General features: G+C 37.3%; 1 protein-coding gene across 17 annotated transcripts in view; it reads right to left on the bottom strand.

Moving 5' to 3' along the window:
• The window catches only part of MATR3 (matrin 3), a 37,022-nt gene that overhangs the window by 2,655 nt on the left and 9,256 nt on the right, over window positions 1-25,111 (bottom strand). For 8 of the 17 annotated variants that reach the window (XM_008014610.3, XM_073010655.1, XM_073010657.1 and 5 more), the window contains 13 exons: window positions 19,085-20,173; window positions 12,713-12,774; window positions 11,674-11,715; window positions 11,229-11,341; window positions 10,317-10,369; window positions 9,691-9,816; window positions 8,685-8,810; window positions 8,218-8,385; window positions 6,113-6,244; window positions 5,606-5,649; window positions 5,145-5,514; window positions 2,414-2,780; window positions 1,792-1,913 (listed from right to left, as the gene is read on the bottom strand). In XM_008014610.3, coding sequence (XP_008012801.2) covers window positions 1,792-1,913; window positions 2,414-2,780; window positions 5,145-5,514; window positions 5,606-5,649; window positions 6,113-6,244; window positions 8,218-8,385; window positions 8,685-8,810; window positions 9,691-9,816; window positions 10,317-10,369; window positions 11,229-11,341; window positions 11,674-11,715; window positions 12,713-12,774; window positions 19,085-19,996 — 2,637 coding nt within the window. In that variant the 5' untranslated portion in view covers window positions 19,997-20,173. The remainder of the gene's footprint in view (window positions 1-1,791; window positions 1,914-2,413; window positions 2,781-5,144; window positions 5,515-5,605; window positions 5,650-6,112; window positions 6,245-8,217; window positions 8,386-8,684; window positions 8,811-9,690; window positions 9,817-10,316; window positions 10,370-11,228; window positions 11,342-11,673; window positions 11,716-12,712; window positions 12,775-19,084; window positions 20,174-25,111) is intronic. The other 9 variants (XM_073010663.1, XM_073010661.1, XM_073010660.1 and 6 more) reach the window with 3 other exon arrangements.

Below are 25,111 nucleotides of genomic sequence, written 5' to 3' on the forward strand. Positions count from 1 at the left end.
ACCAGCCTGGCTAACATGGTGAAACCCCGTTTCTCCTAAAAATACATAAAATTAGCTGGGTATGGCGGCATGTGCCTGTAATCCCAGCTACTCGGGAGCCTGAGGCAGGAGAATTGCTTGAACCTGGGAGGCAGAGGTTGCAGTGAGCTGAGATTGTGCCGTTGTACTCCAGCTTGGGCAACAAGAGCAACTCCGTCTCAAAAAAATAAATAAAATATAAGGAAATAATAAAAGGAGCCACAAGAAGCACCAAGCAATCTTTTATATTATTTCCATATTCTTCTCAACAATACATACAGTTTTTGACCCCAAACAGCTTAAAATCAAAGCAGATAAAAATATTTGTACCAGGGCAGGCACTGTGGCTCAGGCCTGTAATCCCAGCACTTTGGGAGGCCGAGGCAGGCGGATCACCTGAAGCCGGGAGTTCCAGACCAGCCTGACTAACATGGAGAAACCCCAGCTCTACTAAAAATACAAAACTAGCCAGGCGTGGTTGCGTGCCTGTAATGACAGCTGCTCAGGAGGCTGAGGCAAGTGAATGGCTTGAACCCAGGAGGGGGTGTTGGGGTGAGCCAAAATCACACCACTGCACTCCAGCCCTGGGCAACAAGAGCAAAACGGTCTCAAAAAAATAAAAATAAAATAATTGTACTACATTGCTGCTACCATTGCAAATAACCACAATTCCTTCTTCATATACAGCATGGTAAGAGACATATAGGTAGCAAAGAGCAGTTACATTAAAAAACAAAACAACAACAACAACAAAAAAACAGAAGTTGATACACAGCCAGGAACCTAAATTATTTCCAAAGTTAAAGATTGCATTCATCCATTTAGTCAACACAGAACATATCTAAAGATTGAATAACTATAGTTAACTTATTATAAAGCAGTGTGAAAAACCAAGGTATCTATAATTGAGTTGTTTAGCAACTACTTTTAAGTTTCAGTCATTATTTCAACAGGTAGTCCAAAGAGGCTGATAATTACAAAAACAAACTTCAATATATCTCAACAGGAATTATTCTTTAGTGATGTTGTGGTTTATATATTTACGCCTTTGATCTTTATATTCTTTTGGTCATAAAAATAACTGAAGTGTCATTATCAATAATTTCAATATTAAAAAATTATTTAATATGAATGGTCATGTGACTTTTAGTATTCAGACTCCCAGCATCTTCCAAATTAGAGATACAGCCCAACAACAATTTGAGAATACTTGAGTAAGTTTAATTCTATCACAGAATTTATAACATGGTTAGAAAACACTAAATTGTTATGTAACAAGGGTAAACTATGACAAGAGGCTCAACAGATGTTTCTATAATCCATCAATAAAGAAAGAAAGGGCCGGGTGCGGTGGCTCATGCCTGTAATTCCAGCACTTTGGGAGGATGAAGTGGGCAGATCACCAGAGGTCAGGAGTTCAAGACCAGCCAGCCTGGCCAACATGGTGAAACCCTATTTCTACTAAAAATACAAAAATTAGCTGGGTGTGGTGGTGTATGCCTGTAATCTCAACTACTTGGGAGGCTGAGGCAGAAGAATTGCTTGAACCCTGGAGGTAGAGGTTATAGTGAGCCAAGATCACACCATTGTACTCCAACCTTGGCGACAAGAGTGAAACTCTGTCTTAAAAAAGAAAAAAACAAATAAAGTTATCTTCAGGATAAAGCACTGCATTGAGTCTAGAGAGAAGACTATACACATTTTACTTATATATCCCACTTACTTCCATAACTTGTTTTCACAAAAGAACTCTCGTTTTACATTCAGCCTTACCTTTAATTTCTGATAATGAGGAAGGCTGCTGCAATGAGTATTCTTTGCAACTTCTTCATTTGTATAAAAGAGGGAACACAGCTTACAGTAAAACCCTGTTTTAGGTATCACATAGTCTATACCTAGAAACACAAACATACGTTCTTACAAATCAAACTGAAGATTTTATTTAGTATTCACAATTTTACCTGTCAACATAATTTAAATGAAACATGTTTCTGAGAAGTTCAATACAGCCTAAGATAGAAAACAAAAACAGAACCATATTTTGCTTTTACCTAATTGATGTTTGAGGTCCCACCTAACTGTATTCTTAAAAAGAAATATAATACAGAAAAACAACACAGAAAGGCAAAACAAAAGCATGTGCAATTTGCAGGAAATTTTATGAGGAGAAAAGGGAACACATTGTGGGATGACAACAGAAAATAATACAAAATCAGAGACATGTATAAGAGGAAAATATGTCAATTAAGATTTATAAATTGTTCCCTATAGAAACAAAGCAAATTTAAAATGCTATCACAGTTTATGTAAGACCAACTTTAAAAACTTATTTTAAAACCTAAGAGTTTGTTTTGAGGACAGTGAGGAAGGTGAAGAACAAAGACTTAAATCTCACCAACAGGAACATTGGGCTGATATGGTCCAATTCTATACTCATCTGGGATTGTATAGTCCTCCTTGTTCTCATCACTTTGACCATCTGCGTTTTCACTTGTATCTTTGTTGGGATCATCAGCGTTCTCAGCAGATTCAGCACCTGGTTCTGTGTTTTCCTCATTTTTAATTCCATTTTCCAACGCTGCTTCGTTTTCTTGATCAAGTTCCTCGATCTTGTCCACCTTAATTTCAACCAAACCATCATCATTTTTGTCACCAGATTTAAATGCCATGCCCGATTTACGAAGTTTCTGAAGTTCCGAATCTTCCTCATCACCAACCTCATCTAGAGTGACAAAACCTTCCATACTCCCTGGGAAACGACGCTGTTAAGAAAGACAAATTTACTCTGCAACAATTATCCTGCAGCATCCCTTCCATCTGCTTTACTTGAAGGGAAATGGATAGCGTCTTTGCCTTTTTTTTTTTCTTCCCAGACGGAGTCTCGCTCTGTTGCCCAGGCTGGAGTGCAGTGGCATGATCTCTGCTCACTGCAAGCTCCTCCTCCTGGGTTCACGCCATTCTCCTGCTTCAGCCTCTCAAGTAGCTAGGACTACAGGCCCCTGCCACCATGCCCGGCTAATTTTTTTGTATTTTTAGTAGAGACGGTGTTTCACCGTGTTAGCCAGGATGGTCTCGATCTCCTGATCTTGTGATCTGCCCGCCTCGGCCTCCCAAAGTGCTAGGATTACAGGCGTGAGCCACCACATCCGGCAGCGTCTTTGTCTTTATTCATTAGCTCAAAATAATAACTTCTTCCTTTCTCCCAAAAAATTACTGATAATTTGAAAAATAATTTAGTTTATTTTAAAACTAAAAAATGGAAGGTCTGCCTCACACAAAGAGCAGAAGTTAAATGAGGTAAGAATATTCGTATTTTATCTTTTCTGAGACTACAATGCTGCTAGTGAACGTGTAAAAAACTTGATTTGGTAAAAGTTGAGCAATGTCCTTTGTAAGACAGTATATTACAGATACTCTTTAGAGCAAACGCTCAGTTTCAAATAGTGTAATGGCTAAAAAACCAAGCTCTGGGCCAGGCACAGTGGCTCACGCCTGTAATCCCAGCACTTTGGGAGGCTGAGGTGAGCGGATCACCCTGAGATCAGGAGTTCAAGACCAGCCAGGCCAACACGGCAAAACCCCATCTCTACTGAAAATACAAAAATTAGCCTGGTGTGGTGCTGGGCGCCTGTAATCCCAGCTACTTGGGAGGCTGAGGCAGGAGAACTTGAACCTGGGAGGTGGAGGCTGCAGTGAGCCGAGATCATGCCACTGCACTCCAGCCTGGGTGACAGAGTGAGACTTCATCTCCAAAAAAAAAAAAAAAAAAAAATCATGCTCTGAAGAATAACTGCCTAAATTTTGGCTCTGTGTCTTACAGGATTATTTAACTTCTCCATACTTCGATTTTCCTCGTTTATGGAATGGAGATAACAGTACGAGCTACATATGATTATTGTGAGGATTAAATTAATAAATGTGTGTATATATATATATATAAAAAGAATTGAGAAAAATGTATGGCATTATTAAATGCCATTAAACGTAATTATTAGCATTTATAAATATAAACATAATGATCAGCTCTAGTTAGAAAAATAAAGGAAGTTATTTGAGCAAGCCATCAAATAAAAACCCAGAGGTAAATACTGGTTTTGAGTTGAATGTTACAAAAAAAGAACCAACGGAATATGGAATAGGATGACAAAAATTTCATTTCACTCTACTTGTTTTTCTTGAGACAGAGTCTCGCTCTTGTCACCCAGGCTGGAGTACAGTGGTGTGATCTTTGCTAGCCTCCCAGATTCAAGCAATTCTCCTGCCTTAGCCTTTCTGAGTAGCTGCTACAGGTATGTGCCACCACACCCGGCTAATTTTTGTATTTTTAATAGAGCTGGGGTTTCACCATGTTGGTTCTGAACTCATGGCCTCCAGTGATCTGCCGGGCCTCCCAAAGTGCTGGGATTACAGGTGTGACCCACTGGGCCTGGCTGACTCCGAAATTTTATGAGTCATTTAACATAAAAAGTTTGCCTCAAAGGCATTTTAATGCCCTACTCCTTAAGCAAGGCAGGCAGCACAATGTGGGTCTTTTGTTTTACTCTTCTTTACACCGTGTGTATTTTTATATTTATATTCACTTTATATGTGTCTTCTAAATGACTTACATGTTCAAATAATATTGTTTTAAAAGATACTAAAGTATCTGACCAGGCCAACATATCTCAAATAGGAAAAATTATTCAATAATTTTTGAATGAGTGGCAAAAGTTTTAACTATCTTGGGTCAATTAACTTACTGCAAACTCATGTCCTGTATTTTTTTTTTTCAAAGCTACACTATAATGCTGCCTACCTATATGCTACCACAACTATTTTTTTAAAAGCTACACTATAAGGCTGCCTACCTATATGCTACCACTACAATACAAAAGCATGTATTTTGAGTCCTTCTCCCTCATTTTTACTAAGTTTCCTCTTTGAGCTGATGTTTTTTGCCAACTATAACAAAATGTCTTATTTAATTATTTATTGCAGAGTTTAGATTTAAATATTTATATTCTGGTTCATATCTATTTTCGATTTAAATCATGTAATTCTCTTTATCTGACACTGCTTAGGTAAATAACTTGAAACACTGATCTGATCTAATGTTCTACTAAAACAAACCAATATTATTTCTTTACCTTTTTAAGCTTTTTCTTTGCTGCTGCTGAAGCACTTGCATCTTTTTTCACAGCTTTATCTGAAGGTTCCTTTTTCCCATCAGAAGCCACATCACCTAAATTAGCAAGATCGGTCTCATCTCCCACTGAACTGCCACTTTCTAGCAGGGCTGCTGCTTCTTCTTCATCTACAAGTAGCTCATCTTCAGATTCAAGCAGCATATTAGGTTCCTGCTCTGTCTGGTCATCCTTTGTGTCTTTCTCACCATCTTCACCGGACTTCTCTTCTTGTTCTTTACCTTCGGTTGAACTTTCAGTCTTCTGGGAACCATCAGTTTTGGATTTCTTATCACTTGGAGATTCTTTGCCGTCTGGAGAGTAAGATCTTTTTCTGAAATCAAAAGGACACACCACAATTAATTTGTCATCTGAAAAAGTTAAGCTGAATATACTCACACATATGAAAAACAAAATGAAATTACCGGGATTTATCTTTTTTCAGTAAATCAATGCCTCTGTTTGGAATCTAAAAGACAAGTTTTACAGAAGTTAAATAATACATTTGCAGAATACACAATTATCCAGTGAATTAATAATTGGAGATGATCCCTATAATCAACTCAGCTTATTCAATCCCCATAACCTTATCCAAGAACCTAAGCTGCCTACAGTCAGACATTCATCATTATGACCATACCAACAGAGAAGTGGAAAATAAAGCATTCTGGTAGCAGAAAGCTATTAAAAACTTAAAACAGATAAGAGCAATGAAGGTGTCCTCTAGGGAAGACTAGTTCTGCCATTAAAGACCAGAAAAAAAAGTTGCTCTTTTTCAATAACTTACTTCTTTCAATAGATTTACCTCTTTCAATAAACTTACATTTCAAGAATCCTGTATTTTTTAGCATACAAAAATGTTTAGAAGAATGTTGCGGCTTTAAATACGTAAAAACAGGCTGTTAAATGATGACAAATCAAACACTACATACCCTCAGTACCAGTTTTTTATATTTCTCAGACAGGTCAACCTTCACACATCTCCCCTGAAACCAAAGGGCTTTTTTCAAACAATGGTCAACCATTGCCATTGCATCTTCTCTTGTCTCCATCTCAATAAAAGCCTTGAAAAGAAAAGAACACAAGAAAAGAGAAACCACAAAGCACATTATATTTTATAAAATTGTATAAAATCTTATTATGTATTCTACCTACTGGTTAGAAAATCTTCATTACCTTTTTTCTTTTCTGAGACAGGGTCTCACTGTATCACCCAGGCTGGAATGTAGTGGCACAATCTTGGCTCGCTGAAGCCTCGTTGTGCTGGGCCCATGTGATCCTCCCACCTCAGCCCCCGCCGTAGCTAGGTCTACAGGCATGCACCACCATGCCTGGCTAATTTTTGTATTTTTTGTAGAGTTGGGGTTTCACCATCTTGCCTAGACTGGTCTCGAGCTCCTGGACTCAGGCGATCCTCCTGCTTTGGCCTCCCAAAGTGCTGGGATTACAGGTGAAAGCCACCACACCCGGCTAAAAATTTTAATCTTTAGCACAGAATTAAAAAGTCACTGAATAGGGCTGGGCACAGTGGCTCACGCCTGTAATCCCAACACTTTGGGAGGCCACGGCGGGTGGCTCACCTGAGGTCAGGAATACCGAGAACAGCCTGACCAGTATGGTGAAACCCCATCTCTACTACAAATGCAAAAATTAGCTGGGCCTGGTGGAGTGTGCCTATTGTAGTCCCAGCTACCGAGGAGGCGGGAGGTTATAGTGAGCCAAGATGGCGCCACTGCACTCCAGACTGGGCAACAGAGCGAGACTCCATCTCAGAAAAAACCCAAAAACCAAAAAACCAACCTGTCAGGTTTACAAAATCCCCAAGAATCACTGTAGTGCCAAATACTAAACCATCTATATACACTATTTCTGCAAAAAAGTAGAAGCCTAGAAGATATTAAAATACTATAAGAAAAATAAAAGTCTGGAAGAACATAAACTTGCAATGCTGAATTACAGAAGTGTTTAAAACAAAAAAAGAAAAACAGAAAAGATGTTCTTCTCATTCTTATTTCCTTTTTGAGATAGGCTCTCACTCCACTGCCTATGCTGAAGTGCAGTGGCACGATCATAGTTAACTACAACCTTGGACTCCTGGGTTAAGTGTTCCACTCAACCTCAGACTCCCAGAGTAGCTAAAATTGTACAAGCACGCCACTTTGCCTGGTTAAATTTTTTTTTTGTACAGATATGGCCTCAGTATGTTGTCAGGGTGGTCTCAAACTCCTGGGCAACTCCGGCCTCAGCCTCCCAAAGTCTAGGGATTTACAGGCACGAGCCAACGCACCTGGCCTAACTCTAATTTTTTTTTTTTTTTTTGGAAATGGAGTCTTGCTCTGTCACCCAGGCTGGAGTGCAGTGCGATCTTGGCTCACTGCAAGCTCCACCTTCCGGGTTCACGCCATTACCCTGCCAGCAGCTGGGACAACAGGCATACGCCTGGCTAAGTTTTTTGTATTTTTAGTAAGAGACAGGGTTTCACTGTGTTAGCCAGGATGGTCTCGATCTCCTGACCTTGTGATCTAGCCGCCTCCACCTCCCCAAGTGCTGGGATTACAGGCATGAGCCACCGTACCTGGCTAACTCTAAATTTTTTAAATAAAAGAACAACAACAACAACAAAAGGATGAAATGAAACAACTCGTCCTCCAGATTTCATCACTAAAAATAGGCATATACTTTTTTTTTGAGTTGGGAGTTTCGCTCTGCCACCCAGGCTGGAGTGCAGTGGCGCAATCTCAGCTCACTACAACCTCCGCCTCCCACGGTTAAGTAATTCTCCTGCCTCAGCCTCCCCAGCAGCTGGGATTACAGGCACGCACCACCACGCCCAGATAATTTTTGTATTTTTAGTAGAGACAGAATTTCACTAAGCTGGCCAGGTTGGTCTCAAACTCCTGACATCAGGTGATTCATCCACCTTGGCCTCCCAAAGTGCTGGGATTACAGGCGTGAGGAACCACGCCCCGTCACATACTGAAAAATCTTAAAGGATTTTAATAAATTATCTTCTCTAAAACTTCCTTATGTGTATTACCTGACTTTTCATCCTCATCAATATGTAGTTCTTTATTTTCCCATAAGGCTCAGCAAGCTTGAGAACAGCACTATCAGAATAGCCAGAATGGGGCAAATTGCTGAGATGTATCACACGTCCAAGCTCTTGTTTTTGATCAAACTTCTGATCTGGCTTTCCTTCAGGTTTCTTTAATAAACAACAATAACAAAAGGAAAAACATGCAATAATTATTAGTTAACAGTTAAAAACATCCTAGTCTTTACCAATTATTTTATTTTTATAGAGACGAGGTCTTACTATGTTGCCCAGACTTGCCTTTAACTCCTGGGCCTCACATAATCCTTCTCATCTTGGCCTCCCAAGGTGCTGGGATTACAGGCGTGAGCCACCACACCCAGCCTTAGCAGTAATTTTAAAAAACCAAAGTTAATAAATATTAAAATGATTTGTTAAACTGATATACAGCTTGCAAAAATAAACATTACCTTTATTCTTTTATACTTCTGGGATAAATGAACTCTCACTGGCTTGCCAAATACTAACGCTGGTGTGGTTGTGTAATAATCCACTGCAGCTTGAGCATCCTCTGTGGTTGCCATTTCAATAAATGCCTGAAATTGTACAAAAAGTTATTTCTCTATTTTTTCCAATCAGCCTTCTCACACTGAACTACAGATTTTTCTTCCTAAAAAATAACAATGCCCCAAATCTTTCCAGATATATTTAATCATTAAGTAGAAAATACTTTCAAGAACTAAAAAACAAAACAAAAAACAGGCCAGGCCCAGTAGCTCACGCCTGTAATCACTTTGGGAGGCCGAGGCAGACAGATTACGAGGTCGAGAAATTGAGACCATCCTGGCCAACAAGATGGTAAAACTCTGTCTCTACTAAAAATACAAAATTAGCTGGGTGTGAGGGCGCACGCTTGTAGTCCCAGCTACTTGGGAGGATGAGGTAAGAGAATCACTAGAACCCAAGAGGCAGAGGTTGCAGCGAGCCGAGATTGCGCCACTGCACTCCAGCCTGGGTAACAGAGCAATACTCCATCTCCCAAAACAAAGAAACAAAAAAACCCCACAAAACAATGTTGCCAATTTGCTATTTTATTATAAGGACCACCTCAGATTAGTTCATTCTACTGCATTACTTTATTATTTACTATGCCTATTGGACTAAAAATAATGACTTGAAACCATCATTTTGGTATAGACCTGAAATGGCTTTCCACAGAATTTTCCTTTTACAGCTTTTATAGTAGTATAATGACAATTACTACCTAAGGATCATAACTTACAGTTACTAATAATCCATTAGCATTCTATTATTATTGACATTTATCACTACTGGTCTTTTCCTCTACGACATTCCGCATTTGATAAACTTAAGACTACCTTGAGTTTTATTTTTCTAATACAAAATCATTTAATTCTTATAGAAAATATATTAGTGGCATGAATAAATGAATAATACCATTATTTTAATTCATACCTCATTAATTTTATTTAGAATCAGATGATTTGAAATGACTCCAAATGGTTCTACCAGCTGTAATAGCTGGTATCTCAAGTTTTTCCCTCGTTGAAAATCCATGATGTGAACAACTCTGCTAGTTTCCTGTCCATTAGGGGGAAAAAAAAAACAAGCAATTAAGTCTCTTTAAAGCAATATGAAACCAATTACGCATTAGGACTTTTTATAATCTATAATTAACCAGGGGAGTGTAAGTAAAACAACAACTCATAACATTCTAGAGAATTTTAAAACTACACATCAAACGTCACTGGGTAAGTTCTTTCTGACCATAGCCAAATGGTTAAACTACTTCAAAGTGTCAAAACATAGTCTCTGCAGTGATTTTTAAATTAAATATTGTATACATAACTGGACAGCAAAGGTTCCAAGATGCTGAATCAAGGTGAGCTCACTGGACTATGGGCATATAAAATTTAAAGTTTTAATTATTATCAAAGCCATATAAAAACCTGATGGTTTTCAAATTATAGCAATCAACCCATAAGGACCATGATACATATTCCACTAGTAAGGACTTAGGACAAATCATATTCCCCAAAATCGTAAATACAGTAAAAGCAAAAGCTTCATTCATTACTGACCACTCTGCCTTTTTGCATGTGTCTAGGTCCTTGCAGGTTTCCATTTCCAGCACCTTTATGGGAAGAGAAAGTTTTCAGTCTTGTAATCAATACACTTGCTTAAAAAAGCAATTTTACTGAAAAATGCACATCTTCCAAACACAAATGAAAAGCTCTTACAAATATGTGATTACCATCACTTTTCATGCAATGTTATTTCTGAGTAATATTTAAATGAGCCTTCTTTCACCTATAATCATTGCCTTTAATTTTTAGAAAGGGACCAGGTGTGGTGATTCACACCTGTAATCCCAGTACTTTGGGAGGTTGAGGAGAATGGATCATTTGAGGCCAGGAGTTTGAGATCAGCCTGGGCAACATGGCGAAACCCTTGCCTCTACCAAAAATACAAAAATTAGCCGGGTGTGATGGCACACGTTTGTAATCCCAGTTACTCAGGAGAGGCTGAAGCATGAGAATTGCTTGAACCAGGGAGGCAGAGGTTGCAGTGAGCGGAGATCGCACCACTACACTCCAGCCTGGGAGAGAGAGTGAGACTCTGTCTCAAATAAAGCAGCAAAATTTGCAGCCCGGCACAGCTGCTCGCAGCTGTAATCCTAGCACTTTGGAGGCCCAGGCGGATAGATCGCCTGAGGCCAAGAGTTCAAGATTAGTCTGGTCAACGTGGTTAAACCACATCTCTACTAAAAATACGAAAATTAGCTGGGCGTGGTGGCGAGCACCTGTAATCCCAGATACTTGAGAGGCTGAGGCAGGAGAAATGCTTGCACCCAGGAGGCGGAGGTTACAGTGAGCCAATATCGCGCCACTGCGCACCAGCCTGGGCAATAAGAGCGAAACCCTGTCTCAAAAAAATAAACATTTTCAGTAAGGGCTCTATAAGGAAAAGTAACATGAGTTTTATATAATTACCCAGATTTCCTCTTGGTCCAACTGCTGGTCCCCCAAGATGAAACGAGGGAGGTGGCGGTCCCAGAATTCCTGGTGCTGGATTTGTAGACTGCTGCAACATGAATGGATCACCCCTAGTAAAGTGAAGACATAAAATATAAATCATAATAAAGAGGTCCATTGGAAAGAATTAAGATTTAATGCTAAAGCACCCCAACATATGACCACAACCACTTCAATCTTTCAGGGTATCTGTGAAGTAACTAGATCAAAGTCTACATTAACAATAAAAAAGTACAAATTACTACATAATATATATTCTAAAAATTGTTAACCGAAGTGAAATTATCCAAGTCTCATTTTCAGTAAAGAAATTCTGAAAATACTTTATGAAATGTTGAAAGTTAAACCTGAATTCCTTACATTGATCTCCTTTACAAATGGTAGCTTAAAAAATTTAACTTACATTGTGTGTCCTGTATCATTGTCAGGATTCCATTCTGGGTAGCTTTAAAAAGACCAGAAAATTAACTTTAAAATAAAACTGTCCTTTTCACAAAACAGCCTTGTTTGGCCTCTAAAATAGAGATCATTTATTAGTAAAGTTATCTGAGAGTCTAAGTGTTAGAAATATAGTTTTAAAGCATTTCCTATAGATACTTCAAAATAAAAAACTCAGAACTTCAAAATAATCCACGAGAATAAACTTGTTTTATATTGCTTGCAAATGTAGATAATGTTGAAATTTAAGTTTTTCCTCTATTGGTTAAATTGTAAGGAGGAAGTGTTGCACAAAGAATTAGAAATGTGGGTTACATAGAAACAAGAACAGAGCACAGATTTTCCTTCTCCAATATTAATACCAAGAGCATAGTTGAGTTGTGACATTAGAAAGAAAGAATAGCCCCAACAGAGTTAGGCATATGTGAAAATTCCAACTCCAGTGAACAATGGGCACTGTGTGCTGCCTAAGCAGGGAGTTTTCTTTAGGAATTCCATTTCATGGTAGCAGCCTGAACTCAAAAACCAAAGATCTCAAAAGCAAAACAAAAAAACAAAAAAACAAAAAAACAAAAAAAACACCAAACAAAAAAACCACCACCAAGGATTTTCCTGAACAAAGAATTAGAATCTTTTAATAACCTACCCTCTTTTCTGTATCTTTTGCATTTTTAAAGCACGTATTATTAAAAATGTTACTGTGAATCCACTCTACATATCAAATACTATCTTTCACTATATCTAGTAAAAATCATCAATTTCTATGACCAATGTGTATGTATCCTAGAAATATTAAATAACAAAATATCATTATTACTGCATCTAATATTCAATATGAAATTTCCAGATCTAAACATTTTACTTGTAAATAGTATTGCCCATACAGTACCACTATGTGATATTAACATTGTGGATATTACAAGTAAATGATAAACTCCCAAAAACCAATAATGGCTGATTCTGATTCACGATAAGGACGTTTTAAAGGTATTTCAAACTCCTACATTTCAAGAAGAAGCTGGCATCGACGACTGTGACTTGCTCCATTGATATGTTGACTCCACTCCTGCAGCAAAGTAAATTAGTAGAATTAACAAAAATAAAGCTAAAATATTTTCATCTGAACCATTCAAACTCTAGGACATTAATGTCTATGCAGTATTACAGGCTGTACAAACACCTGCCCATTCACTAAATCACATTGATTTAATTTAAAACCATTTCTCTGAATCCTTGAGGCTTGATCCTGCCCTCAAATACGCTATGCACATTCTTGGAAAAACTGGATTAACTTGTCAACATACTTAAGAGATTTGACAGGGAAAAGATATAGAGTTAATAAAGATCAAGAGTAGTAACTAACCTTGAGATTAGCAAGGCTTATTAACTTTTACTGTGGACCAAACTGAAGTATTCATTGTATGCTACTTTAGAGTACTCTGAATGATAAAACATCCATGTTTCTATCTACTTTTCCAGAAACTATATACTATAAATTTGAACAATTAGTTAAAATAGAATCTTTTAGGCCAAGCACGGTGGCTCATACCTGTAATCCCAACACTTTGGGAGGCTGAGGTGGGTGGATCACTTGAGACCAGGAGTTTGAAACCAGCCTAGCCAACATGGCGAAACCCCATCTCTACAAAAAATACAAACTTTAGCCGGGCGTGGTGGTGTACACCTGTAGTCCCAGCTTCTTGGAAGGCTGAGGCAGCAGAATCTCTTGAACCCAGAAGGTGGAGATTCCAGTGAGCTGAGATTGGGCCACCACGCTCCAGTCTGGGTGACAAAGACTCCGCCAAAAACAAAACAAACCAAAAACTTTAATCACATCCAGCTTTTGAGGATGTTCCAGGTTTACTACCTATTAAATACACAGTGAATGAAAAATGCACCATGATTAGCATTACCATAAAATGCTAACATGATTCAACAGGAATGGCTTTTCTAGAAAATGAATCCCATTTATCAAAATATTAAGCTTTCTTTATATTTCCCCAAAATAAAGAAGCAAATTTAAGGAATGCCTCAACAAATTAAGGGAGGGAAACATGACATTCTATCACTATCACTCTTTCGTGGTTTATTTTAAATTGAAGAAGTAACTCTTATTTCAAATAATTTCTTTAGAAAAAAATGCAGATATAAATGAGTTAACTTTTTAGGCAATGTAAGAATGAGGAGTCAGGAAAACTGGGCTCTGCCTAGACTGCCTAGGTTCCATTCCCAAATTACAAAGATGTGAATCTTTGGTCCCTGTTATTTAAATTCACTGGGACAATAGTCTCATAGGGTTGTTGTGAAAAGCAAATGAGTCTATAAAGGTAAACTGCTTATCAGACCCTTGCGAGGCACATGGAATGTGCTTAAAAAAACAAAACAAAACAAAAAAACCGAACTGATTATAAAGCAGTCTTGTTTTACAATTCCTGCTTTACAACTCTTATGGATGTTTCACAAACTCCCACAAATTTTAATTTCTGTAACACCCACACTACCCAATACAATTATATTTGGAATATAAAACATGGTCAGGCGATGTGTTTTTAAAGGGGGGTAGCTCACTGAAAGCTGAACTAAATTAAAGTAAGGTACCAAATTACAAGATACATGCTTTCAAAAAGTTGCAGATTGGTATTTTATAAATGGGATCCTTTAAAAAAAAAACCAAAAAACAAAAAACAAAACGGGTTTATATTTACATGACAACAGTTTAGGTACATTCCTATGCTCTAGAAAAATTATCTAAAATCCTGTGAAAGGCCAGGTGCAGTGGCTCAGGCCTGTAGTCCCAGCACTTTGGGAGGAACTGAGGTCAGGAGTTTGAGACCAGTCTGGCCAACATGGTGAAACCCTATCTTTATTAAAAATACAAAAATTAGCCGGGAGTGGTGGTGGGTGCCTGTAATTCCAGCTACTTGGGAGGCTAAGGCAGAGGAATAGCTTGAACCTGGGAGGCGGGGGTTGCAGTGAGCCAAGATCATGCCATTGCACTCCAGCATGGGTGACAGTAAGAAACTCCATCTCAAAATAAATAAATAAATAAATAAATAAATAAATAAATAAAATCCTGTGAACTAAAATGGAACTCATCCAAATAGAATGGTACCTTTCTTAAAATGCTGAAAGCTATAAACTACTTCCAGGTCTCTTTTTAAAATAATGGCTAATAGTTAAGGAACTCAAGATCTCTCCAGCTGGCTCTACAATCATCAGCTATTTGGGTTATCTAAAGTTTCAACTGGAAAGTAACGGACCACTGACTTCTAGTTGGAGACCATTTTTAAAATGGCTGTAAGAGCCAGGTGCAGTGGCTCACGCATATAATCCCAGCACTCTGGGAGGCCAAAGCAGGCAGATCACTTGAGCCCAGGAGTTTGAGACCAGCCTGGACATCATAGTGAAACCAGGTCTCTTATCAAAAAAACCGGCAGGTGTGGTGGTACGTGCCTCACTTGAGCCTGGGTGGTGGAGAGTGCAATGAGCTACGATCACGTAAGTGCACTCCAGCGTGGGCTACAAAGTGAGAGACTCTTTCTCAAAAACATAAAACAAAACAAAATAAAATAAAATAAAAATGGCTGTAAGCCAGAGGAACCACAGGTAAGTTCACAAAATTTAGAAGCCTTGGTTGGGCATGGTGGCTCATACCTATAATCCCAGCACTTTGGGAGGCCAGGGAAGGCGGATCACCTGAGGTCAAGAGTTGGAGGCCAGCCTAGCTAACATGGTGAAACCCATCTCTACTAAAAATACAAAAAAAAAATTAGCTGGGCATGGTGATGTACGCCTGTAATCCCAGCTACCTGGGAGGCTAAGGCAGGAGAACTGCTTGAACCCGAAAGGCGGAGGCTGCAGTGAGCCAAGATCGCGCCACTGTACCCCAGCCTGGGACACAGAGCGAGACTCCTTCTCCCAAAAAAAAAAAAAAAAAAAAAGGAAGGATTAATTAAACAAATACTCATTAATGACTTAGAATTCTCTGAACTAAAAATATTCAGATTTTACTTAAAATATTCTTAAGTTCTGGGAGAGGAATAAATGTTATCCTACTAGCCATGCTTCTATTTCATAGGAGCTAGAAAGGATACATAGCTGAACAGAAATTATATCCAATTCTCCATGTTCTTTAAAGGTTCCAACTTACAGGAAAAGTGTGTCTGCTCTTTCAAAAGTGATAGAAGGAAGACTAAAATAAAAAAAGCAGTCATGTACCTCCCAAACTCACCCATGACTAATGTGTACTACCAATCTATTACTGGTTGGTTTATGGTGAGGACTAAGTGAAAGAGTTTTATAAAAATCTATATTCCTGGACTCTACACTGAGGTAACTCCTGCAAAATCAGATTAATAAAGGATTTACACACCTTTTAAAGTCAGACATTTCTGTAGGAAAACTACATTCACCTTGATGTATTTGAGATACCTTACACTATAGACAGAAAAAAAGAATTTGGGAAGCACTTACAGAATGGCAGAAAAAAGAGTAACTTAATATAAACTCAAGTGACAAGACAGCCAAAGAGCTATAGTGGATAATTTTCTTTAAGTGAAAGGAAGCTGAGAAGCTTGAGATTGCATAGAAAAGCAATCTGATGGCTAGGTGCGATAGCTCACGCCTGTAATCCCAACACTTTGGGAGGCCAAGGTGGTGAATCACCTGAGGTCGGGAGTTCGAGACCAGCCTGACCAACGTGGAGAAACACTGTCTCTAAAAATACAAAATTAACCGGGCGTGGTGGCACATGCTTGCAATCCCAGCTACTTGGAAGGCTGAGGCAGGAGAATCGCTTGAACCCAGGAGGTGGAGGTTACAGTGAGCTGAGCCGAGACTGCGCCACTGCATCCATTCCAGCCTGGGCAACAAGAGCAAAACTCCATCTCAAAAAAAGAAAGAAAGAAAAAAAAAAGAAAAGCAATTTGATGATCTAAAATGACCTAGAAAGAAATAAAAGCAACACCATCACTTTAAGTCACCTAAAAATAATGACACTCCATGACAAATTAAATTATTTTCTACTTAAGTTTTTTACTTCACAGTAAGAACTTTTGATCATGTAAACTATTTAACAATACCAATAAGTAAAAAGAACAGATTTTCCAAGTTATGCAGCAATACCAGAGAGCAGGATTAAATGTTTAAAAATTTTTCATTATCTGCTTCCATCACAGAAATTTTCTCTAAGGTCATTTCTATAGCGGTTATAGAGGGTCCACTGCTAAAGTGAATATTTAAATATTTTTTCAATAGAATGCATATACGTAAAAAACATAGTAAGGCAACTAGAAAACTAGAAATTCAGATAATCCATGTGTTTAAACTTCTTAAAGTTGGTCCAATTTACACATTTAAACCACAGAATTAAACATAAGGCCTCTAAAATACTTCTCAAATGTACTCAGTATATTGACAGAACACCAAAACTGGCTAGGACCTAAGCATTTTTACAGGCGAAAAGTACCTCTTGCACTAGGGTAGGGTATCTTACTCTTGAATCCATAGTTTCATCAAAATATGTAAAAACTGCTCTTTTGTTAATTTAGATCCATTTAAGTTATTAGCCTTCTTCAGGAACTAGAAGGTAGCAAAATTTGGAGAAAAAAAGCATAATCATACATAAAAACAGAAACTTTTCTCTAAGTCCTCTCATGGTTCCGTTGTGTTCCTTTATGATGTCCCAACAGCTTAATGACTCCAGTAGCAAAGATTTTTTAAGTCCCTTAACATCACTCTCATTTGAGACACTGTAACTATTTTCCTCAGAATTTAGAGATCCTTTCTGAGAATATTGGTCACATTGCCATTTCTGCTATTATTTCCTTATAAACAGGCAAGAAATAACGTAGAAAAAATTGGAGTCACCAATGTTTAATGGACCTTTTCGTTCTATCAATTCACACGGGACCTAAAATTTAAAGTTTAGTGCTGATCAAAAACTAAAATGAATTCTATGATATATTTAGTAGAGCCAACAAATTTAGGACAAGGTAACACCCAAAACATATACCAATTAAAATTTGCTGGCTTTTGTGAGTTTGGGGTTGTATTTCTTAATGAAAATACATCTTCTTAAATGTTTAAATAAACCTAAATTTAGTATTTATGTTAATTTACTTTGGTACAGATTAAAGATTAAACGACAAAAATACTGAGATCCAAACATAAGGAAAGGGAGTGACTGGTAATACTCTTTAACAGAATATTAAAAACAATGGTATGATTTAGTCTACTAAAAAAAAAAATCCATACTCACTTACTAAAAAATGCTTATCAAAGGATTAGCTATGAAAAGAAAATGACCCTTCCAGATGTTACTGTAAAGAAAAACCCTGTAACAGTAACCATCAAATCAATTTCATGGCAGCAACTTGTTCCAGTTAAGTAGAGCACATCAGGAAAAATGGATGGTCACAGATTATAGATCAAGCTAGTGGGGTGCTATAACGATGACTTTAAGTCAACTGCACCATATATTGGGGGGAAAAAAGTCAGAATGAGTAACACTGAAAAAGTTGAAAGAGAAAGGACAACATATTTAAAAGGGCATTTTGAAAAAGTTCCCATTTTGGTAGATGTGATAATTAAAGCAAAGGAGAATTAGATTTTCTTTTCAAATGACTATATCAGAAGTCTAAGCCTAACTCAGAAAAAGAATTTGTTTATGAGGAACACAGAGCAGGATACTGTAGTAGTTGATTTGTCCAAGTCTCTAAAGGGATAGATGTAATATGGGATAATAAAAAGTGAGTTCTGAAGTATGTTTAAGAAAGTTGTGGAAAAGGAGAAAAAAAATGATGAAAAATTTCAGTCATAGTATGAAAGTTTGTATTAAAGGGAAATTAAAAAAGGAAGAATGAACTAATCTAAAATATGAAACATACTGAAACAAACACCAGGGCTCTACATTAACTCTTTCCCTGTAGCCACAGATAAGGAAAAAAAGAGAATTGTTCAAGAATACATCTTTACTACATACAAATCAGCAATCAAGACAGATGGAGAGCTGAAATCTAGCATCCTGAATGGCAGAGCACATTGACTGCAAAAAAAATACTTAATTCAACAAAGCAGACAAAAAAACCTGCTTAAATATATGATTAAGAAGAACATATTGATGCCAAAAACCAACAAGATAATCTCAGTGGATGACAGCTTTGTGGCCAGAAGTAATCTAGGCAGAATACATTAATGTAAAGCCCTGGTTTAAAATGCTCAAAAACAATTACCTTCCAAATAAAGTAAGTGTTCTCAAAAGTTTAAAAATGCTTGATCAACTCAATGTCATCAGACTACAGAATTAGAGTCAAAGATATAGGTAAATAGGCACTACAATGTAAAAGAAATTAGAAGCATCTGTTGCGTTAACTCACCTTATTAGAATGAACTGGCAAATCACATATAGAGCACAGATGGGGATAACCCTTCGGTAAGAGTCCATGGAAGTCTTCAATATTGCTACTTGGAGGAGCGCCTCTCTTTTTCTCAAAGAGAGATCTCTCTTGTAAGGGGCCAGGACCACGTCCCATTCTCTCATACTCACTGTCAAATTTATGATAGTTATGCGAGGTCTCACCAAAAAAAGAATCATCCCTACACCTTTCTCCATCTCTTAATCTGTCATCTTCATAATCCATTCTGTCATAATAACCAGATTCTTGAGAACGACTTCCATGGTCATAATCAAGCACTGGGTTGAGACTAGGACCACGATCATCAAAACTATCTCTTCTAAAGTGCCTTTTTTCTTCCCAATCATCCCTAGGTACTCTGTATGGTGGCTCCCGTGTAGCAGATCTGCCATCTCTACCATAACTCAAGGTAGGGCCTTCTTCAGTTCTCCTCCTTTTAAGCTGTAGAAGGATTTGGGGCAAATTCTCAGGAGTAATCTTGTCCTCTGGATAACGACTCAGTTCATCTAAGTCTCTAGCAGACAGACCAAAGCTGGCCAAAATGTTACTGGCCTGGTCTGCATCTCCACGGTGTTGAGAAGATAAAGGGAGTGGACCTCTACTTCCAATGTTAAATATAGACTGCAAATTATGGGAAGAAGTACTAGCAGAAGACAGTGCACTATGAGCTCCTTGTTGATTCAATGAAGAACTCATTCCAAGATTCATTAAACTAGCAAGGCGTGCAGTACCCTGGTTCATCCTTCCAAGAGATGCTGGCATACTTAAAGACTGGGTAGCAGCAGCAAGAAGGCCTATTCCTGCCGCAGACAGGTCACGCCCATGACCCTGTGAGTCCCTACTGAGAGATGACTGCTGGAATGACTTGGACATTGTAGAACTAGCTCTTGTCTACTTTATAGATTAAAAAAAAAAATTTTTTAAAGACGGCCAAAAAGAAAGCTCAAACTAGAAAGCTAGGTTAACTTTGCTTCAAAAAATGGTAACGCCAAGAAAAAGGATCAATAAGGACTGCAGAATCTTCTTCAAGCTGAGAACCAGCAGACAACTCTGTAGAAAAATAAGCAATTTTAGTCATAAATCCCTTTAAGCAGATGCCGTTTTTTTAAGAAAAAAAAACTTATGCATCATGTTGATTTAAAAAAAAAAACATTTAAGATCTCAAACTTACAAGGAATTTATTACATATCTTAAACAGATTCCTGATGTATGCAGAGCCTGCATATAGATATTTAAAAAGTAGTATTTCACGCTAAAGCTTAACTATTAAAGGGACTTTCATACTGAGTTTAAAAACATGTAAATTGAAAGGTTAGATGTCTGAGTACATCAAAATTTTGGTAAAAATATAGATGGGTTTCTTCTTTTAGAAGAATAAAAATACACCCTATAGTATGATGCTTAAGTTCCAGGAGAAGACTAAAAACAAAAAAAATCAAGGTCAGCAAGTCAAAGATGAATCAGTTGTATTGTGCTTTGGAAAATGAGACCTATTATCACTATCAGAAAGAACCAAGTAAAATCATAAGTAAATGAAGCTTAGGTTTCAAGTACCTAATATAAGATATAAGACCAAACATAATAGCTGAGACCTTTATACAGCAAAATCAATTTGAGGTGAAGATAGATGTGAATAAGAAAAATAAGTCATTTCCTATAGTTTTAAGGATTGCTGCCCAAATTTAAGTTATATAACTAATTGCCTTCTTACTGACCATCCTACATCAGGCAGTGCTTTCTTCGTATCTAATCTTTTAAAGTAAGGAGAACTAACTCTGGTCAGTACAGGAATAGGAGCCCTCCCAAGAAAAAACCTAGGTACAGAAAATACAGGTGATTAAAAGAAGGGAACTCCCCAATTAGCATCCATCAGTACTCATTTAATGCTCAGGGCTACAGCATATCTACAGCACAAAACAGGAAAAATGAAAATGAGATCTTGGTTACACAGTTTCCTGTAAACTTTTCACAAGAATAGCCCAAATCACCTGGTAAATTTATGTTCTGATTATGATCCCCCAAGACGTGTTTCTAGATGAAACTCTTTTCTTTCTTAAATCATTATTGTACCTCAGAAACTGTCACATAAGAATTTCCAAATAATTTGTATCATGATTGTCATAAAACATTAGTTAAAAGATATACATAACGTCTTCAGTGAAACAATTTTATAATCACAACTACATACAGAGGTAAATCTGAAGTTGTTTCGTACAGAATTCTATAAGGCATTGTTTAAATTTTCTATTTTTTGATCACCAATACACTCAGCACTGGTAGCTTAATACGTTAAACTTTAACAGTAAAACCAGACAATATCCAGTAGTTACAAGTCTATTACAGGACCAATTTCGCCAATGATAGATTAAAGCAAGGATACAAATGGACAAATACAGTGCAGAGGAAGTATAAAAAAAGTTGCAGCAAGAAAGATTTAGACTAGATTTTTAAAAATAGATATAATCAAGTTTTAAAAGACACAGAAATGCTGTAAGAGGTGGCTGGAGTTACAGGAAGATGTTTTTGCACACCAAGAAAGATGAATTTGAGAAAATACACCAAAGAAACTATCAATAGTTCTAGACAAGATCCACTATGTAAACTACTTAAGCTTTAAGATTAATAAAGACGAGAGTAAGTGGACTTCTTTGGATGAAAGTTTCTTTGATATGTCTTACAAATGCCACACAGAATGGTGGCTGAGATGCTATGTAAATGGTGGTGGACCCTCTAAATTTTCACACACATTTTAAAAATCAAAACCTTTAGAGGGTTTTTCAAAATAAAAATGTTTAAGTATCAGGGTTATTAATTGCAGCTTTGACTTTCATGTTGTAGCCAAAGCTTTGTATTCCTGAAAGTCAGTCTTTTGAACTATTTTTTCCCTAAGAGAAATTATATAATGGTATTACAATTATGTTTAAAATTTTTAAAATGGTCATATTTTAAGGAAATGTGATTGTTAGATTACAGAGCTCTCAATTACATTTTTTGGTAGCTCATAGGAAAACAGTGGATCTACAAAAGGAAAAGTTAAGAGAAGCAAAGGTAAAGGATAACCTGAAGACAAACAGAAAATGGATGTCAGAAAAACTCAGAAAAGAGTCAAGACAAACAATGTAAATCCCATGACAACGTGTAATTCCATAACAACCACCTTAGTATTTTTAAGATACTCAGTTTCAACTTAAAATGCAACTCTATCAAGGATATTAGGGTAAAATTAGTGAAAAGCAACTTAAGTTAGATTTTGGATTAAACCACAAATAAACCAAATTCTTAAAAATGGTTTTATTAGAACAAAGTTGGGAGAAACCAGATGTGACAGCATTGTTGAAAAAGCATTTATGAAAACAGTTCCTCTATCATGTCAATGCTGAACATAAGATGTACAAGCCACTTTTAAAGGTTCATTCACATGGGACCCACTGCCTATTAGTAAAGGCAGCACAATATTGAGACATTTACTAAGATTTAGAAAAGATTAGCTTCTTTTACTATATGTTTTTTCCTGTAATTATAAAATTGCCTTTTTATAGGAAACTGCACTAGAGATTAAAACAATTTTGAATATAGTAGCTTTGGGAGAACATTTATTGTCAAAATCCAAATTACCTATTTTAAATCTCTATGTAATAGTGTAAATGCCCATCAATGCAGAACCTTTCACTTCCAAAAAAGAAAGCACCTGCACCCCCCTAAAAACTATCAACATTACCCACAATTTCACTTCACAAATGCCATTTACTACAATCTTGATAACCAAATTCTTTTTTTTTTTTTTTTTGAGATGGAGTTTCACTCTTCATGCCCAGGCTGGAATGCAATGGCACAATCTCAGCTCACTGCAACCTCTGCCTCCTGGGTTCAAGTGATTCTCCTGCCTCAGTCTCCCAAGTAGCTGAAATTACAGACACACGCCACCACGCCCAGCTAATTTTGTGTTTTTAGTACAGACACGGTTTCTCCACGTTGGTCAGGCTGGTCTTGACCTCACATGATCCCCCTGCTTCGTCCTTCCAAAGTGCTGGGATTATAGGCGTGAGCCACCATGCCCAGCCCGATAACCAAATTCTGAACAAATGAGCTTAAAAATTCATTTTTATAGACAACTCAAAACAAAACTGTAACTTAAAACTATTTTATGATACAATTTTAAGCTGTTTAAAAATGTCAGCTTCACATTCAACATCTAAACAAATCTGAATATCATCCCTATGTATGGTTAGGAAACGTTTCAGTTAATATTCTACATCCCATTCCATGAGAATCTGATTTTTGTTATTGGCTTTTTCTTCTCCAATTAAAAGAAATAGAGTACTAAAATATTTCTGAAAATTTTCACATACCCTGAAAATTCATGGAGAACAGAAGCAAACAGCTGTTCCAGATCTAAATTTCCTTAAAGATTACCTGTAAGTCCTTAGTCATTCTTTCAGAGGGTTATTTAGCATGATTACTAAAATAAGCGCAAGCCAACTTTAGTTTCTTAGAAGTTATTAGAAAAAAATGAAAAGACTTTCAGCTGTTTTTTTTTTTTTTAAGACAGTGTCTGACTCCTCCATTGCCCAGGCTCACTGTAACCTCTGCCTCCCAGGCTCAAACCATCCTCCCACCTCAGCCCAACCAGCTGGGACTACAGACACACGCCACCATGCTCCCACCATGCTCGGTTAATTTTCACAGCTTTGATAGACAGGGGTTTTCACCATGTTGGCCAGGCTGGTCTCGAACTCCTGGGCTCAAGCGATCTTCCTGCCTTGGCCTCCCAAAATGCTAAGAGGTATCTACTACTCTACATGGATCTTCAGCTATGCTCTCAACTGTGTGAGATAATCAGTCATTTAAATAATTTTTCTCTGGCAGGGCACGGTGGCTCACGCCTGTAATCCCTGCACTTTGGAAGGCCAAGGCGGGCAGATCATGAGGTCAAGAGATTGAGACCATCCTGGCCAACATGGTGAAACTCCGTCTCTACTAAAAATATAAAATTAGCTGGGCATGGTGGTGCGCACCTGTAGTACCAGCTACTCAGGAGGCTGAAGCCAGAGAATCGCTTGAACCTGGGAGGCAGAAGTTGCAGTGAGCTGAGATCGTGGCATTGTACTCCAGCCTGGGCCACAGAGCAAGAATCTGTCTCAAAAATCAAAACAAACAAAAAAATAAATTTTTCTCTTTTCAGTCTTTGTAGACAGAATTAAAAAAAAAACCACACACAACTAATTTGAGATGGTTTACCCATAAAACTATAAAAGATTATTTACGGTTTAACCATAAAAATAGAGATAAGCGGAGAAAAAAATACCTTCATGACATTATTTTAATCCTTTAACTTCACATTGAGACTTACAAGCAACAGCTAGAAAACCACAGTTTCTTGTATTTTCCTCTTCTGAACTGCAAAAAATGTTCAGATTTTTCAAATGTTCTATCAAGGCCAATCACTTTGATCATTTATTAGCTTATTCATGTGAAAATATACCAAATACATTTTAGACAGCAATCAACAATACCAATTTAGTAAAAATGTCTTAACCCATGTCACTGGCAGATGGCAGACATAGCTGACTATCAGTAATTTCAAAGCAGCATTTGGAAAGGCAACTGCTTGATTTTTGTCATAAATCACACAAAAATATTGATTCCTGTGGTCAGGACTTTCAAACCAAGCATCCAACTTATTTTCAATTCAACAACAGGTTTCAGTTACTCTTTAAATTTTTCTTCATTTATTAAATTTTATAATGGTTTTACAAAGAACTTACCATAGTTTCCATTTTAAAGGTACTAGAAGTTTTCATTTTAATGTTGGTGTATATAATATTTCCTAATATATTCTGTAACAATGATTTCATTTAAGGGTTTGTTTTTTGAAGTGTGCTGAGGTACTCCTCCATTTTTCCCCTAGAGTTCCAGCCACTTTCAAATCTTATGCTATGTTTTTGAGTGTCACAATCTCATCTCAGTATGGCATGTACCTTGAGTGCC

Source organism: Chlorocebus sabaeus, chromosome 23 (genome assembly GCF_047675955.1).
Source record: "Chlorocebus sabaeus isolate Y175 chromosome 23, mChlSab1.0.hap1, whole genome shotgun sequence".
Taxonomy (NCBI): Eukaryota; Metazoa; Chordata; class Mammalia; order Primates; family Cercopithecidae; genus Chlorocebus; species Chlorocebus sabaeus.